This window comes from Plecotus auritus, assembly GCF_963455305.1.
Source record: "Plecotus auritus genome assembly, chromosome: 10".
Lineage (NCBI taxonomy): Eukaryota > Metazoa > Chordata > Mammalia > Chiroptera > Vespertilionidae > Plecotus > Plecotus auritus.
The window spans coordinates 10,680,601-10,697,962 of NC_137785.1; the positions used below are offsets into that span (position 1 = coordinate 10,680,601).

Sequence of the window (17,362 nt, forward strand, 5' to 3'; positions counted from 1 at the left end):
ATATATATATATTTTTTATTTTGAATAGAAAGAGAGAGGGAGCGATAGAAACATCGATGATGAGAATCATTGATGGGCTGCCTCCTGCATGGCCCATACAGGGGACTCAGCCTGCAACCTGGGAATGTGCCCTGACTGAGGATCGAACCATGACCTCCTGGTTCATAGGTCAATGCTCAACCACTGAGCCACACCAGCTGAGTGCCTTAGATATCTTAAAAAATTGTCAAACCCTATGCTAAGGACCCCCAAATGCCAACAGGAAGCCCTAGGCTGGGGAAAGGGGGTTTCCCCGATGCCAGAGAGCAGGTGACATTTTGCAGGGCAAAGAGGGGCCTCCAAGGTGAGGTAGGACATTGGGAAACGGACACTCATTGTGGTTACCTTGTAGGTGTCCCCCCATCTCAGACCAGAGGTCCGGAGGCTGGGTGGGGTGTCCAGGAGGAACATGAGGGCTGAGCTCAGTGGAGAAAGAAAAGAAGGGGCACAGCAGAAAGAGGGGCGGGGCTGTGGGGAGACGGAGAGGTGAGAACTGTGCCTGCAGTCCCGCCTGGTGGCAGCTGAGTGACTCCAGGCCTCAAAGGCCCGGCTGAGGGACTGTGGGACTTGGTCCTGGGGGCACTGGGCAGCCACAGCTGTGAGTGGGGGTCCGCTCAGCTGTCAGAAAGCCCCCGTGAGGGGGATGGGCAGAGAGAGAATGATGGAGGCCAGGCGGAGGCGGGGCTGACGGTCTAGGTGGGGAAGGATGAGCCCAGGGCTGTGATGAACGGAGGAGGCAGAGAGGAGCGGTGAGGCAGGGAGTGCTCCGGTCTGTGAGGCTGGGGGGGTGGTGGCCCCGCAGCAGCTCTGACTGGGGCGATGGCGGCACTGGCTTCCCCAGTGGTTCCTGAGGCACTTCCAGGCGGCAGCTGTGGGGCTGGAGACCAGCAGGGCCTGGGCTGGAGGCGGGTTTGGGAATCGTCAATGAGGAGGTGCTGTGTGGAACCTCAGCCCTCAGCGTGGCTGGGCGGGGACTGGCGCCCCCAGCAAGTCCCCACCCGGCAATGGGGCCTGCACCTACGCACCCAGGAGCAAAGCCATGAGGTACCTGGCAATTCCCGCGGGAACCCAAAGGGCCGCTGATGGGCCAAAGAAATCCACGGGAGCCGGTCCACAAGTGACGACCCACTTTATTTAGTTCTTAATACAGTTTTATTGAGTTCAGAGAGGAAGGGAGAGGGAGAGAGAGAAACATCAGTGATGAGAATCATTGACTGGCTGCCTCCCGCACGCCCCACACTGGGGACCAAGCCCGAACCCTGGGCATGTGCCCTGGCCAGGATTCGAACCATAACCTCCTGGTTCATAGGTCCACGCTCAACCACTGAGCCACACAGGCCGGGCTGAGGACGCACTTTATATCAGAGATGGAAACCTCTCCAACTTATGTCCAGTGGGAGGGGGAATAAAGGCAACACGCTTGTGCAAAACTATTGACATACATGATTGATTGTCTATGTGGAGAATGCCTCCAGAACAGTGCACCGGACGGGACGGCCCAGGTGCGGGGAGACGGTGTTGGCCGGGTGAGAAGAAGGCTCTTTGCTGTGGACCCTTCCGTACCTTCTGAGGTTCATGCTGTATCCCGATACCCCGGCCAATAAAACGGAGCCATGAGTGAGCTCTCCAGGGACAGGCGAGAAGCGGAAGGTTAGGAAGGACAGAGTCCGGGGAGCGTGAACAGCTCAGACAGGACTAGAACAAACCACACCAGAACTGTGCCCACTTGAGAGCGATCGACAGGCTGAGAGGACAAGGGGGTTAATAAACAGAGACCTCAAACTGCAAGCCACTAAAAATGATGAGCCCTGCCCGGTGCGGCTCCGCTGGTCGGGCGCCATCCCATACAGAGAGGTTGCTAGTTCGATTCCCGGTCTGGGCACGTGCCCGGGTGGCAGGCTGGATCCCCAGTGCGGGGCGTGCAGGAGGCAGCCGATCAATGATTCTCTCTCATCACGGATGTTTCTATCTCTTCCTCTCTTAAATCAATAAAAAACATATTTTTAAAAAAACTGGTGAGCCCTAACCGGTTGGCTCAGTGGATAGAGCATCAGCCTGTGGACGGAAGGGTCCCAGGTTCGATTCCGGCCAAGGGCACGTACCTTGGTTGTGGGCACATCCCCAGTGGGAGGTGTGCAGGAGGCGGCTGATCGGTGTTTCTCTCTCATCCATGTTTCTATCTATCTCTCTCCCTTCCTCTCTGTAAAAAAATCAATAAAATATATTTTAAAATGAAAATAAATAAAAATTTAAAAACTGGTGAAATAAGCCCCATGCTGCCAGGTGTGTCACACAGACACTGAGGAAATGTAGATGGTGCGACCCTTGGGCCTCAGGCCGCTTGTCACAGTGCAGGGGCAGGGGCAGGGGCAGGGATGAAGGGAGGGAAGAGGGGTCAAGGGAAGGGCCGCAGCTGGCCGAGTCCAAGGGCATCAGAAAACGGGGTCAGCAACACCAGACAACTCCCAAGAGGATTTCAAAACGTAACCGCCACTGAGCAAAGGCCACGTTCTCAGACAATCCCAGTGCCACCTCGCTCTGCCTCATTCTGGGCGCCTGTCGGCGAGGCTGTGGGGGAGGGACTGGAGGCAGCTCAGCGACATGGATCCGCCCAGCCTTCTGGTTCCGGGGCTTGGCATTTTGGTTAATCCTCACCCAAAGGATAATTTTCCCACCGATTTTTAGATAATGGGAGGCAGGAAGGGGGAGAGAATCATCAATATGAGACACATTGATCAGCCGCCTCCCGCATTCACCCCGACCAGGGCCAGGATCCAACCTGCAACCCAGGTACATGGCCCTTGACTGGGAATCGAACCAGAGACCCTTCGGGGCACAGGCCAATGCTCTAACCACTGAACACACCAGCGGGGGCCCAGGGTTTTATCTTAGTTACACCTGCATGTCCCTGGTGGGCTGAGCTCAGGGGCCCCTTGTGGGGGAGCACAGGGACCAGGCCCCTCTGGGCACTGGCCAGAAAGACCGCAGGAGCGAAGCCAGTGGCAGGCGTGTGTGGAGTTCTCGATTCTATGACCGCGCGGGGAGATCAACAGCACCCCGACTGGCCTGTGCTCATCCACCTCCAGGAGGAAAATCAAGGGGTAAAAGTGATGGGGACAACTGTCCGCCCCACACCCCACGCCTCACCTGCTCATAAAAAGGCTTCTCAGCTGCCAGTGACCCCACGTCCAGTCACACGTGCCCAGGAAATAACTCCCACTCCCACCTGAGGGGGCCGCGAGCTCACTGTGGGGCTGTTATAACCGCGGGAAGCGGGAAGCAAGCGAGACAGTGAACATTTGGGGACCAGTTTAATCAACTGCCACCCGGCACGGAGGAGCGTCCCGCAGCCGTGACGACGACGAGGGCCATCCTCTGAGGTCTCTGAGTAATTCATAACGGGAACATGGGAATTCGACAATGCCTACACACATATATACACACAATGCACCAGGAGCAAGTGCCCAGGGCACTTGGTGCTGGAAGTGGAATATATTTCAGTATATTCTCTCAATGGTTTTAAATAGATGAGCTTGGGGTGGGGGATCACAGCTGAGGCCCAGCGTCCCCACCCGGAGCCCGCGGCCCAGGGAAGGCCGCCCGGCGGTGGGAGTGACATCCCGGGCCTGCGCGCACGGAAGCCGTCTGCTCTGAGCTAACTCACACATCACTCCTCAAGCGCAGGAGCCCATGGGGGCCTGGCATCCTGGGCAGAGAAGGGGCAGAGCAGGCCCGAGGGCAGGGCCAGGGAGGAGCGGAGCCAGGCGCCCACGGGGCCAGGCGCCCACGCCCACGCCAGCCCGGCCTGCTGCGCCCCCAGGGCACAGGGACAGGAGTGTGGCCAACGAGGTAGGGGCCATGGAGCCCAGCGGAAGGCAGGGAGAACCAAGGCGCGGAGGCTGGAGGGTGCTGGGGATGACGGGACACGGGGTCAGAGGGAAGCCTTTGGGGCTTCAGTGGGGCCAAGAGTCCCACCGCCCCTCCAGACAGGAACACAGGGGCCCACGGGGAGAGTCACTTGGGGAGGGGCCAGCGAGTCCTTTTGGGATGAGCAAGGCCCGGCTCTCTGGGCAGGAGGGAAGCCCCCGGCCCCTCAGCGGCCACTGCCCCCTCCGCCACCCCCACCCCCACCGCCCCCCTGGCCCCCAGCATCCGGTGCTCCCGACATCATGAGGAACAGGACGACAGGAATGATGTACATCCACTGTGGGCGGACAGGAGGACGGGCAACGGGGGGGGGGGGGGGGGGGGGGGAGAGAGAGAGAGAGAGAGAGAGAGAGAAGGGAGGTGAGTGTGAGCAGCATCCCCCCAGGGCGGGGAAGGTGGGGGCTGGTGTGAGGGGAGGCGGCGTGAGGAGAGGGCCCGGGTCCCCTACATCACTACGGGTCAGGGTCGGGTGGGGAGGGCAGGGGGGTGCACGGCGGGCAGAGGCGGGAGGGGCTCGGTCCTCACTCAGGCCTCCTGTGGAGATGGCGCGGGCCCCGGGGCAGCAGGACGCAGGGCTGTGAGCAACACGGCCCCCCCCCAGGATGAGGTGCCACTGAGGAGGGAGGGGGCGCGGGTCAGGGCCAGTGGTGGCCGTGGGGTCCTGCAGCCCTCGGCAGGGCAACCAGGGAGGCAAGCTCTCGGCCTCTCTGGGCCTCAGTTCCTCACAATCCCGCAGCCGGCCGGGCTATCCTCCCTCCGCCAGGCCCTGTGGCCAGGGCGCCCAGCACTGCAGGGCTCTGTGTCCTCCCACCCGTGGCCCTGGCCCCGCCCCCCTCCAGCCAGCACCCCCAGGTCCTGGGACCCTGGGCCTCGGGGCCTCTCTGGCAGCACAGGCCTGGCCCCTCCTCAGCTCCAGACCGGCCTCCGGGCACTTGGCCCAGAGCACTGCCACCCAAATGCCCCTGCCCAGAGCCGCCTGCCTCCTGGACCTGGGGGGACCCCACCAGCCCCTCCTTCCAAGCCACCCTGTTCCTCTGCCACCCCATCTCCAGCCTCACAGCCCTGGCCCCGGCCCAGGCTGCGTCCTCCCCACTGGACTCTCATCCCAGCTGCTCCTGGGGCAGCCCTTCCCCCTTCTCCCCCGCCGTCCTCAGCCCTCCCCACAGGCCCCTGCTCTGACGGAGCCTGCCTATGCCAGGCTGCCCCGGCCCGGCCGGCCGGCCGCACCACCAGCTCTGAGCCGGCCACGCTCTGAGACTGGGCGCCTGGGCTCCAGCCCTCACGGCTCCGCCCAGGCCTAGGCTCAGCCCAGGGCCAGCGGGACATGCACCGAGGCCCGGAGGCCCGCAAGAGGGGGCCGGGAGGAGGAGAAGCAGGGCAGGAGCGGGCTTGTCCGGAAGGGGGCAGGGCAGGCGGAACCCCACTCACATATTTGGCGAAAAAAGACTTCTGCTCCTGCGGGTTCTTGGCCTTCTGGGCCTGCTCCATCTCCAGGCGCTCGATGAAGGCTGCCGTCTCCGGGCTGTGGTGGAGGAAGGAGACGGGTGAGGGACGGGGAGTCAGCCACCGCGAACACCAGCAAAGGCAGGGGGACGCCCAAGCCGGAGGGGCTGGGTACTGTCCCGCGCCCTCACCCTGGGGCCGTGACCGGCGGCTGCAGCAGCACAGACGTATTGAATAGCTCCAGGTCCACGTCCTCCACCTCGTGGCCCCGGCAGCCCCCGGGGTGCGTCACCACCGACAGGCCCACCACGTTGCCAGCCACATCCACATGCAGCGTCAGCTGATCCGAGAGGTGCGACTCCACCAGGGAGCACTGTAGGGGGGAGGTAGGAGGGGAGCAGGGGCTATTGCCCAGGCCTTGCCAGCACTGGGACGCCTGCCCCAGCCTCCGGCCCCTCCCACAGCCCCCCCCCACACACTCCCACAGCCCCTCCCACAGCCCCTCCTACAGCCCCCACACACACTCCCACAGCCCCTCCCACAGCCCCCCACACACTCTCACAGCCCCCCCCACACACTCCCACAGCCCCTCCCACAGCCCCCCACACACTCTCACAGCCCCCCCACACACACCCACAGCCCCCCCCCACACACCCACAGCCCCTCCCACAGCCCCCACACACACCCACAGCCCCTCCCACAGCCCCTCCTACAGCCCCCCCCACACACTCCCACAGCCCCTCCCACAGCCCCCCACACACTCTCACAGCCCCTCCCACAGCCCCCCCCCCCACACCCACAGCCCCCCCCCACACACACCCACAGCCCCTCCCACAGCCCCAGCAGCATCTTTCAAGCTTCCGTGGCCACCTGCCCCTCGGGCACAAGCCCAGGCCCATGCCGCCCTGTGCTGCCCCCTCAGAGAACCCACGGCATGGACGCAGCTGGGGAGGCCCTCGAGGACAAGGCCAAGTCCAAGTTCTCCTCGTCCATAAATACTGGGGCACGAACAGTGGCAGCCAGGCCGGGACGGGTGGGAAGAACAAGGATGGAGGCCAGTCCTCGCCAGTGACTCACCGCGGGGACGAAGGAGGAGACGTAGCCGCCAGCTTCTGGGCCATCAGGGGCGCCGGGCCGCCTCGGAACCCGGACCCGGTACAGGCCGTTGAGGGCTGCCACATCCTGCAGGGCAGGCAGAGGCGGCGGTGAGAGGGATGACGCCAGGACCCTACCAAGCCTAGACCCCCACGGGCCCGCAGCCAGGAAGGCCCGTCCACAGTCCCGCCCAGCCAGCACCGCCCGCCACGGTGAGGATGGCCCTGCCCGTGGGTGAGGCCAGGACCCCTGCAGCTCCATCTGCCCAAAGGGACAGAGTGGAAGTGCACTGTGGTTGCTTTCGCCAGTTTCCCTAAAATACGGCTGTTCCCTCAGCCCCTCCTCTCCCTTGTTCCCTGGAGCCCCACTGGAGCCCCAGGAACCCCTACACCTTCCTTGGGGAGGACCGTGCTGGCCTGGGCGTCCAGCCTGGAGGAGGCCATGGAGCAGAGCTATAGAGGTAACGTTCTCGCGTTCCATCATGGCTCCTGTGGGGATCTTTCTCCTCAAAAGCAAACCCCATCCTAACCGACTAACTGGTTCTGGCTGAATCTGGAAGGGTAGAGCTGGTTGTGGGAAACTGATGGAGGAGCCCTGGCTGGCTTGGCTCAGTGGATAGAGCCTCAGCCTGCGGACTGAAGGGTGCCGGGTTCGATTCCGGTCAAGGGCACATGCCCGGGTTGTAGACTTGATCCCCAGTAGGGGGCGTGCAGGAGGCAGCTGATCAATGATTCCCTCTCATCACTGATGTTTCTATCTCTCTCTCTCTCTCTCCCTTCCTCTCTGAAATCAATAAAAATATATTTTGTAAAAAAACTGACAGAGGAGAGGGTGTGCTGGGCAGAGGGGCAGCACGGGCCAAGGCTCTGAGGCATGCATGCCACACTCTAGGGCACATGTGTCCCCCCTGCTTGCCAGGCCCCGGTCCCCTCCTCACCCGAAGTCGGCCCCGCTCCTCCTCGTTGAGCTGCCGCTGCGACAGGGACAAGGTGCTGTCCTGCTGGTTCCAGAGTATGGAGCCGCGCTTCCGGAAGTGGGCGTTGTCATCTGTGGGAGCCTGGGCTCAGCGAGCACCCCCCACAGCACCCTTCAACCCTTGCAGTGACCAGCTTCCCCAACCTGAGCCCCCATTTTCCCACCTGCAAGTGAGGGACACCCCACCACATCCTCACAGAGCAGGGCTGACGCCTGAACCCCACAGCTCCTAAGCCCTTCTGCCTTGCCAGGCAACCCAGGGACATTCCCACAACTGCTCTGAGCCTGTTTGCCCAGCTGCAAAATACAGGGCCCAAGAGTCCACCCCCCGCCCCCCCGCAACTCACCCCCCACCAGGCCATCACAATCAGCGTGGCTTTCTCAGGAAGATACCAGGTCCGACCCAGGTCTAAGAGGCCTAGCTTCAGTGTTTATAATAAGTGCCCCCCAGAGTCTGGGGCCCCAGGCTGGGCTCCCCGCCCCTGCTCCCCCCGCCTCCCCCGCATCAAAGTTTAAAGCAAGCCCATGCTGCAAGAGGAAACTGTTACAAAAATGTACTGAGTCTTCAGCAGAGCCAGGAAGGGAAGCCATCTAGAAGGGGGGCACCTGGGGGAGGGAGCGATGGGCAGCAGGCAGCTAGAGATCAAGGCCTTTGTAAGCTGCAGAGGACAGCACTTGGCGCGCCACCTGGACCCCCGGCCCTGGTGGCCGGTCCTGGATGTTACAGGGGGAGCTGCTTCCCAGACTGGATTATTAACCCCTGGGCCACATTGACATCTGTGCTCTGGGGGCATCTGAATCAAGGCAGTGTAGGCTGGGCCATGGAGTGTGGGGCCCTTCTGGGCCTGTTTCCTCCTCTGAAAAATGGGGCCATCCCTAACACCTACTCCCTTGCATGACTGTTGTGAGGATGTTGGGGTTACTACAACGCAGAGCATCTAACCACTAGTGCAGGGCACAGGCAATGGGTCAGAGAAGTGCTCTTCGAGGTTATCTCTGCTGCTGCAGTGACCTTTCTGAATTGGATTTGCCTTACAGTTAAAGGCATAGTTCCTCTTCTAGTGCCCTCCCCGCCCCTCGTCCCCAGGGCAATGCAAACACCCTCTCAGGGGCAAGGCTGTTAGTGAAGCGAGGGTGTCTCACACTGCACAGCACCCAAACCAAGGCTACCGACTTCACCCGGCGCTGGGTACGCGTTCAGGAGAGGACACTGCTGGACTCACCAATCTCAAATGAGTGCTCCAGCAGCAGCCCCACGGTGCCACAGGCCTCGTCTCGACCTTCCACCCCGGCCTGCAGACAGAGGACCCCAAGTGAGGACCCACAGAGCCCTCACCGTGACCCCGGACAGACTGGCATCCTGAGAGAGGAGCCTTATTTTCATACTCATATCCAAACACTGACGCTTCATGAAAATTCAGGATCTGTTCGGTCCCCAGAAAACCAGAGCCTGCAAGCAAGCTAACCTCGTTTCCAAGGCAACTATCCGCGGGTCACTTTCACGTCCAGTATCATTAACATGTCTGAGTTAAAAGGCACCCTGCGCTTCCTTTCTAAGCTAATAATATCCAAGTAGCCTCGTGTTAACCTTAACTGCCCCAAAAAGGAGGGATCCACGCCCTCCTTTTCTCCAAATGTCCAAATTTCTCCTAACTCTGCTGCATCCTCCACTCTCGGATCTGCGCAACCTCCGTTCCAGATTTTAATGCGATCAAGATCCCGCCCCCTCATGCATATTCAGCCACAGCACACCCCCCCACCAATTTCGCGAGAGCCCTCCACCCCGCCTTTTTCATTTTAGCGGCCCGACGTCTGATTCGCCAGTATTCCATCCGAGCCACACCTCCTCATGCATATTCATGACTGCAGGTTCCCAGCGTCCGAACGCGGGAGAGGAGAGGCAGTCTGGCCCCGACCCTCACCGCGCTGAGCGTACGGGTGCCTAGGTCCCACCCGAGCCCCGCCCCTCACGCTGCCCTCCCGCTTCTTGTGCGGCCTCTGCAGGTGCAGGGCTGCAAGCTCGCCTTCCACGGTGCTTTCACCTCTCTTCCCTCTCGGCCCTCCGTGGCCCCGTTCCCGCCTTAACCGACCTCACGATTTCTGTCGGCCGCGCCAATGAGTACTCACCCCCCGCGCAGCGGCCCCGGACCGGCAACCACTGCCCCGCGCGCGGCTGGGGGCTGCGGCCGCCATCAACAAGAGCAGGAGCAGCCGAGTGGCCCGGGCGCCGGCCGCCGCCATTTTGGCCTCTTCCCACCAATCCACGGGCCGGAGTGAGCCGAGCGCCCGCGGAGCACTCTGGGAGGAACGGACCGCATCCCGCCCGCGTGCGCCTGCGCGGGCTCCTCGCGTCTGCGCACTAGTGCCCGCCCCCTACCGGGGCCTGACGTCACGGGCGGGGCACCGCCCCTCGGGTGACGGCACAATCACGGGCGTCTCCCGGTCCGCTGCGTTGTGACGTCACACTGTCCGTGGCCACGCCCTCAGTTTTCTCCCCCGGCTCCTCCCTCCGATGAAGCAGAGACTCACAGAGCCTAGGCCGGCCCTGGATGGAACAGGTATAGTGGGACCAGGTGGGATGGATGGCAGGTGAGAGGCGGAGCCATGCCTCGGGGGCTGGGCCAGGTGAGGGATGAGGCCCGCGACTGGAGACCGATAGCCCCGGTAACCCCTACGCTCAGCGCCGGGCCCAGCCTCCTGGACTAGACCCCCCCTACCCGCCCCGAACTTGACCCCCTAGAACACACCCTCATTTCAGCCTGTCCCACGGGCCGGCCTGGACGGCTCCAACGCCTCCTTCAGAGCGGGGAGTTCGACCAGCTGCGAGACTTCACCATCTTTGAGAGCAATTTCGTGCAGGTGTGAAGCCCCAGGACCGCCTGAGCCCCACCTCCTGACTTGGGGAACCCCGGCTCTCCCCACTTCTGACAACTCCCCCATAACGTCCATCTCCTGGAATTCCTGACCGATCCCTTACCCCATACCTCCAGACCTTTAGCTTCTCTATGAAACCTGGCCTCTGATTCCCTTGCTTCAGTTTCCCTGACTTAACACCTATATGACTCTTGACCTTTGACCTCAGGACATCTTGGTGTTTCATTCACTAGGTTCATGAACCTTGATCCCTCCCCAATTCTGCACGCGTGCGCACACACCACCACCACCACCACCATCTATCCAGCTTCTAACCTTTGTCCCCCGCCCCAGGTGACCCGGTTAGGAGAAGTTGCCAACAAGGTAACGATGGGGGTGGCAGCCTCCAGTCCAGCCCTGGAACTCCCAGACCTGTTGCTGCTGGCGGGCCCTGCCAAGGAGAACGGACGCCTGCAGCTCTTTGGGTGACTGCCCCAGCCCAGCCCCGACCTCCTTCCCCAGCTCAGGGCATCCTGGCTCCCTGCAGCTCCTCCTCTCGCCCAGGTGACCGAGGGCCAGGAACCTTGGATGGCTACCAGCCCTCTCTGGGCTGCCGCCACCCAGAAGAACCAGGACAGGGCAGTCAACAGGGGCCAGACGTCAGGGATAGTTAGCCACGAGGGGGAACAGTCCTCAGCCACAGCCTGGCAGGGGTCAAGAGAATGACCTGCAGCGCCCACTGCATGCCAAGCACCCCTGGGCCACTCATGTCATCTCTAACGTCATACTCGTATAGGGTGGGGCCCTTTAGCCCCATCCTCCAAAGAGATAAATGGGGGCCCAGAGAGGGGAGCCGCCTGCCCAGGGTCTCACAGTGAGTCAGGGCTGGGATTGGAACCTCAGGCTCCTCGTGATGGCCGACCTCACAAAGCTCAAGCTCCTGTGTCCCACTACACACTGCCCCTTCAGGTCTCTGGTTTTTCATGGAAAACGTAATGCAGATTCACCCCAAAGTACAAAACACAAAACAAAATATACGTTTCTCCCATCCTAGGCTCCTGTGTCCAACTCCAGCTGCAAATACCATGCCCATGGGTATAGTGTATTTAGAGAAGCCTTCTGCCAGTGGCTTTGACTTTTTTAAAAATATATACGTTTTACTTATTTTAGAGAGAGAGGAACAGAGAAGGAGAGAGAGAAACATCAATGATAAGAGAAACATCAATCCACTCCCTCCAGTGCACCCCCTACTGGGGATCAAGCCCAAAACCTGGGCATGTGCCCTGACCCAGAATTAAACCCTGACCTCCTGGTTCATGGGTCGATGCTCAACCACTGAGCCACGCCGGCCAGGCGGCTCTGACTTCTTTGTAATACACTTGGTGGCAGAATCTGATTCTGACCTGAATGAAAGGCGTCTTACAGCCTTTATTTATCCCTGTCTCTGAGTTTAAAGCATTCCACAAAGCAGTATCCAGGCGTCTTATGGTGGCCTGGCATTTTCTACAACATTCCTTTTCTTTCCGGTGCTAACCGTATCCCACCAATTGATATCCCTGCTCACTGAGCCGTGACCTGCCGTGGGAAGGATGCTAAGGGTGGCACTGAGGGAGGGCTTTGACCCCCATAATCTCCTTTAGCACCTCACCATCCATGTAAAAGCATTCAGCTTCCTCTGCAAACTCAGCCTCAAGACTCACCCTGGCCCCTCCCTGCTGACCAGCTTACAGCCAGAGTTACTCAGGACCACTTCTGATGGACATCTAGTGTTTGTGTGTGTTGGCCCTTTAACAGTTGCAGGCACATGCTATAGGCCACTTTTCCCTCCGCTCACTCCTTCAGCAGGATGTCAATATCCACTTCATATCAACGTGAGTACAGCCACCAGGTCCTCTCGCGGACATACACGACTGAACAGACTCTGGCCCCTCAGACACCACTCTTGTTTTTAATATGTGTGTTTTTTTTGGGGGGGGGGGGGCACCACTCTTGCTGTTCTAGGGAACATCCTTGTAATCGGGGCCATCCTTGAACAAAAGGCCGCCGTCGGATGACCTGGGTTCAAATCCTGGCTTCCCCTCTTCACTAGCTTTGGCCAAGTTCCCTACCTGTCTGTGCCTCATCTGGAACATGGGCATGAGGGGAGAGCCCCCATCCAGGGCTGCTGGGGGACGAACTGAGGAAAAGTGCTTAGAACAGCAGTGCCTGGCACAGAGTAAGCTCTCTGTCAATGCCAGAGGCTGTTCTTCCATTTTGAGAATATAATCATAGATAGTCCCCCCACGGAGGTTGTGTCTGGTGTCTTGGGGTTACGGCCAGTGTGGCAGGCAGGGGACATCCATGTGCCCAGGTATGAGGGTGTAAGACCAATTCCTAGAGGTAGGCTTGCTGGGCCAGAGTGGGCCTTTGTGGCTCCCTAATTGCTGTGGTTAAGAACATGGACGACTGGGTCCAGATCCTGCTGTGTGACCTCGGCCAGCTTACCCACCCTCTCTGGATTGTTTTCTCCTCTGCCTTGGACCTTGAATCAGGCTGGAGGCAGAACAATTCATTTCTTCAAATACTCAAGTATCCACGGCACTATGTGTCAATCTGGGTGCTAGGGAAGCAGCAGTGACAAAATCGGCCCCAAATCTTTGCCCTCCCGCTCACCTTCGACTGGGCAGGCAGACGGAATAGATGGCAGTTTGTCCAATGGGATAAAGGGTCTGTGGAGACGTATGGGGGCCCAGAGAGGGGGCCATGCGGAGGTCTGCAAGCGTGGACATGGTTGCACATAGGCCAAGGGTTGTAAATAGACTTCCCTGAGAGAGAGATGAGGGGGCCAAGCCACAGGGGGTGGCTGGAGGAAGACTTCAAGCAGAGGGAACCGCCTGTGCAAAGGTCCTGAGGTCGGACCAAGCCTGGCCGGTTAATGGAACAGCGCGGAGGCCAGCGCGGAGGTGAGGGCAGAGAGGGGACAAAAGGGACAGACCATGCAGGGCGTCCTGGCCAAGGTGAGGACTTTGCTTTTACTCTGAGCCACCACGGGAGGAACCTGAGCCAACTCAGGTGTTGACCAGCGCCCTCTGGCGGCCGCGTGGAAGACAGACTGGGGCTGGCCCCGGTGGTGGCGCTGCGGGTTGGAAGTGGTGGGATTGTGGATAATTTTAGCAGCAGGGCCCTCAGGATTCGGTGTCAGGACTGGATGAGGGTGGGAGGGAAAGTCAGGAGCAACTCCAGGTTCCTGGCCGAGCAAGTGGAAGTAGTTAAAGCCGGGAGGACGGAGAGGAGCGGGCTTGGGGTGGGGATAAGGTCAAATTTGGTAGCTGGACATTTTCTGTGTCAGTTGTCGATCCAACATCCAAATGGAACTGGATTTCTAGTAGGCGGATGTCTCTTCAACTCTGGGGTTTAGGAGAGAGGACTCGCCAGCGGGAGGCACAAATGTGCTTTGTGGACGCCAGTAAGGGATGGGTGAGATTCAAGCGGCGGAGAAAGTGAAAAGGACTCTGGGGAGAGAAAGGGGTGGCCAGGTGGGCAACCGCGACTCTCGGAGGGCGCCGGCTGCGGGGCCGGGGAAGGCGGGACCTGAGGCGCCCCTTCCGCCCGCCAGGATGATCCCCTTGCAGTTCGTCCAGCTCTTCGTCCACGACGAAAGCCGCAGGCAGCTCAAGGTCAAGTTTCAAACCGGCCGCACCTTCTACCTGCAGCTGCGGAGTCCGCCCAGGACCGGCGACTGCGAGTTTGGCCAGTGGGTGCGGCTGCTCTACTGCCTGCGCTTCCACTCGGCCCGGAGTGACCGGGAGGAGGAGGATGGAGAGGAAGATGAAGAGGAGGAGGAGTATCTGACCCAGCGGGAGTAGGGAGGGATGGGAGTAGGGAGGGATGGGGCTTCCAGGAGGGCGGAGGGTGGCGGGTGGGGTGGAAAATGGGTTAGACTCCTGGGTCTGAGGGAGGAGGGGCTGGGGCCTGGACTCCTGGGTCTGAGGGAGGAGGGGCTGGGGGCCTGGACTCCTGGGTCTGAGGGAGGAGGGGCTGGGGGCCTGGACTCCTGGGTCTGAGGGAGGAGGGGCTGGGGGCCTGGACTCCTGGGTCTGAGGGAGGAGGGGCTGGGGCCTGGACTCCTGGGTCTGAGGACCTGGACTCCTGGGTCTGAGGGAGGAGGGGCTGGGGGCCTGGACTCCTGGGTCTGAGGCAGGAGGGGCTGGGGGTCTGGACTCCTGGGTCTGAGGGAGGAGGGGCTGGGGCCTGGACTCCTGGGTCTGAGGACCTGGACTCCGGGGTCTGAGGGAGGAGGGGCTGGGGGCCTGGTTGCCTGGGTCTGAGGGAAGAGGGGCTGGGGGCCCAGATGCGTGGGTTGACCGTGGCAGTGACAGGGCTGTCCTGAAAGGGTGTGAAGTCTGTGATGAAGGACAGCAGGGACTCAGCAGGGCGGGTCTCATGGCCGAGGGGGGCCAGCTAAGGTGGCTGCAGTTCCCTAACTGGGCATCTCCCCTTCCAGCTTCTCTCGATAGGGGCATCTGGTGATAGGGGCATCTGGCAAGGGAATGCCTGGGCCTGAAGGGTGGGGCCAGCCAGGCCCGATGCCCAGGTCCCCATGGGCCTGAGGAGGGGAGCGGCGCCTCTCCCTGAAGGTGGGGCCACTGGAACCTGTGGGGCCCCTTCCTCTGGAGATACCTGCTCCCCCGCCTTCCCAGTAAGTACAGGGTCCCCTCCCGCCCCAACTGCAGCTACATCTGCAGCCACGGCCTCTGAGACAGACTGTCCGCAGCTGTGAGCCCTGGGAGCCAGGCTGAGCTCTCAGACCTCCTGACTCCGGGACTCCGATTCCTCCAACTCCCTTTATGTCCCCAAAGGACCGGAGATCTAACTTCCCTAAGTCGGGCGGACAGATGAATCATTACAGTGAATCAAGATCGGCCACTTAAGAACCAACAACCAGGTCATGAGCAGTTTGGCCATCGTCCCCAATTCCACGTGGGTGGCCGCCTGGCCGAAGCAGCCTTCCCAGCATGCTCAGCATGGTCTCCCACGCATCCTCGCACCAGGTCCGGCTCCTTGGGGGCCACCCCTGAGACCTAGCGCCCCATCCCTCCTAGGCCACCTCACCAGGGGAGCCTTCCCAGCCTGGCCTTTGGCTCCGCCCCAACTCGTTGCAGTTCCCGCAGCCGGCCTGCCGGGGTCCCCACTCACGGGCACCAGTCTAAGAGGGGGTCTTGGGTTCGCCCCTGACGCTCCGTGGTTGCCACAGCAACGTGGTTGCCCGACTAAAGTGGCTATTCCTGGACGGCGGCCTCCGAGTGGTCTATTTCATCAAGGGGTTGCCTTTAAGGCGGGGGCCGCTGCGACCTGGATGACCCCTCCCCGCCCCGCCCCAGGGGCCCAGCCCCTGCCCAGGAGGAAGGCAGGGCTACGGTGTCAAGAAGGACAGACACGCGTGTCTCCAGACAAGATTGTTATCTTCAGTGGCGGCTCCTGAAAAGAGCCGCTGTCGGGGAGGTCCGCTCAGGCTCAGCAGCCGCGATCCGGCGGTGGGGACTTCACTGCGGCACTGGGGGGACATGAGGAGAGAGAGGGTGGCTGCGGGGGCGCAGGGACCCGGCTTCCCCAAGGCAAGCGCCCCGCTAGGCCCTTCCGCCTGCTGGACTCGCTTGGCCAGCAGGGGGCGCCGTCTCCCCTTCACCACCCGGCTCCCTCATCTCTGCCGGGTGCCACCGCAGGGCCAGGGTGCCTGTGACGGCTGCAGCTTTGAACCCCAAACTGGGACCATCTGAGCAGAGATTTCTGAGCAGCGGCTGGCAACAGGCTGACCCCGGAACCCTGGAGTGGGGATATTTCTGAGCTGATTGAGCAGCTGATAAAGGGGACGGCAGCCTGGAGGCGTGACTGCGGGGAAGGCTCGGAGGTCTCTGCTCTCTGGGGCCAGGGGAAGTCCCAGTCGGGGAGGGACCTGGACAGCAGCCTCCCCACAGAGCCCAGCGTGGGGAGACGAGGAAGAGCGTGTTCTGGGTGGACGGAATGGCACGTGCAAGGGCCCAGGGCCAGGAGGAAGCACGGCCAGTCTGTCCTACTGCCCACAGCTCCGTGTGGCCTGAACAGTGTGGAGGAAAATGGGGGTACATGAGGCCGGAGAGGGGAGGCCGGGGGCGGGGGGTGTCAGATGCAGGACCATGACACCAGGCTGAGGGGCGCCTGGGCTGCTGGGGAGCCCCTGGAGGGCAGGTCACCCCTGGACAGAGTGTCCTCTGGGGCCCTGTGTGGGGTGGGCTGGAGAGAGACACGGAGGCGGGGAGGCTGCCGGCAAGCATTCAGAAGGAAGAGGGCCAGCAGCTGAAGCTGAGGCTGTGGGCCAAGGGGTGGGGGTGGGGGGCGGGCAGAGTGAGGCGGGGGGACAGCCTGGGGCAGGCTGTGCAGGAGGAAGGCGTGTTTCTGGGCTCCCACAGCCTGGGACCTCTGCCGTAACCCATGTTTGTTTCCAGGCCATGTCCACACGCCTCCCACTGGAGGCCGCAGCGGTCACTTGCTAAGCTCTCCTCATCGCTTCTTTCTTGTCCTTCAACTCCCCTGGGAAACCTGGGACACTACCCAGGCTGGGTCAGGTGCTCCTACCCCACCCTCCCAAAGCGGGTGGCCTCCCGTAGCTTTGCAAAGGGCACGAGCGTGGGCAGCGGGCGGAGGGGCCGCCTCTCACCTCGGACCTCCAGCTTGCACTCGGCCAGCGCCTCCCCCAGCTCATTGACCGCGAGGCAGGTGTAGGTCCCCCCGTCGAAGGGGGAGGGGCGGCGGATGTTCAGCGTCAGGATCCCCTGGTAGTTGGTCATCAGGTACTTGGGGTCTTCTCTAATTTCCATCTTGTTCTTCATCCAGACCACCTTCGGCTGTGGAGGGGGAGGGAAGGCGGGCAGCTCAGAGAGGGTGCCTGGGCCGTGGAGAACGGGCCCTGGGCGGGAGGTCTGAGTCCTCATGTTGGCTGTGCCACCTCCTAATTATGGCCGCATGACCTGCTGTAGGAGGAGAAGCTCACTCCTGTGGGTCCCGCGGGCCCGGC

General features: G+C 61.5%; 3 protein-coding genes across 7 annotated transcripts in view; 1 reads left to right on the forward strand and 2 right to left on the reverse strand.

Annotated features, from left to right (window-relative positions):
• Positions 1-1,151: 1,151 nt before the first annotated feature.
• Positions 1,152-9,834, reverse strand: EMC10 (ER membrane protein complex subunit 10). Of its 4 annotated transcripts, XR_013959193.1 has the most exons (9): positions 9,607-9,809; positions 8,703-8,772; positions 7,442-7,551; positions 6,487-6,591; positions 5,601-5,782; positions 5,395-5,488; positions 4,492-4,579; positions 3,812-4,243; positions 3,332-3,737 (listed from the first exon to the last, which is right to left on the reverse strand). XR_013959193.1 is itself a non-coding variant. In XM_080644563.1 (8 exons), exons 1-8 carry the CDS (start codon positions 9,718-9,720, stop codon positions 3,993-3,995), a joined length of 1,014 nt encoding a protein of 337 aa, XP_080500689.1. In that variant the 5' UTR covers positions 9,721-9,809; the 3' UTR covers positions 1,152-3,992. The 4 variants fall into 4 exon arrangements, 2 of the variants coding, with proteins under 2 accessions (XP_080500689.1, XP_080500690.1); XR_013959192.1 differs by lacking the exon at positions 4,492-4,579 and having other exon boundaries at positions 1,152-3,737; positions 9,607-9,834; XM_080644563.1 differs by having other exon boundaries at positions 1,152-4,243.
• A 227-nt stretch (positions 9,835-10,061) lies between these two features.
• Positions 10,062-15,016, forward strand: GARIN5A (golgi associated RAB2 interactor 5A; the record flags this gene model as incomplete). The annotated part of the gene is made up of 5 exons (XM_080644108.1): positions 10,062-10,068; positions 10,220-10,338; positions 10,687-10,817; positions 13,928-14,173; positions 14,816-15,016. 5 exons carry the CDS (start codon positions 10,062-10,064, stop codon positions 14,826-14,828), a joined length of 516 nt encoding a protein of 171 aa, XP_080500234.1. The 3' UTR covers positions 14,829-15,016.
• Positions 15,017-15,240: 224 nt separating this feature from the next.
• MYBPC2 (myosin binding protein C2) overlaps positions 15,241-17,362 on the reverse strand; it is a 29,024-nt gene continuing 26,902 nt past the window's right edge. Inside the window, exons 27-28 of one of the 2 annotated variants that reach the window (XM_080645007.1) lie at positions 17,006-17,192; positions 15,241-15,865 (exon numbers count right to left, since the gene is read on the reverse strand). In XM_080645007.1, coding sequence (XP_080501133.1) covers positions 15,855-15,865; positions 17,006-17,192 — 198 coding nt within the window. In that variant the 3' untranslated portion in view covers positions 15,241-15,854. Of the gene's footprint in view, positions 15,866-16,899; positions 17,193-17,362 lie in introns of those variants that run through there. The other variant, XM_080645006.1, reaches the window with a different exon arrangement.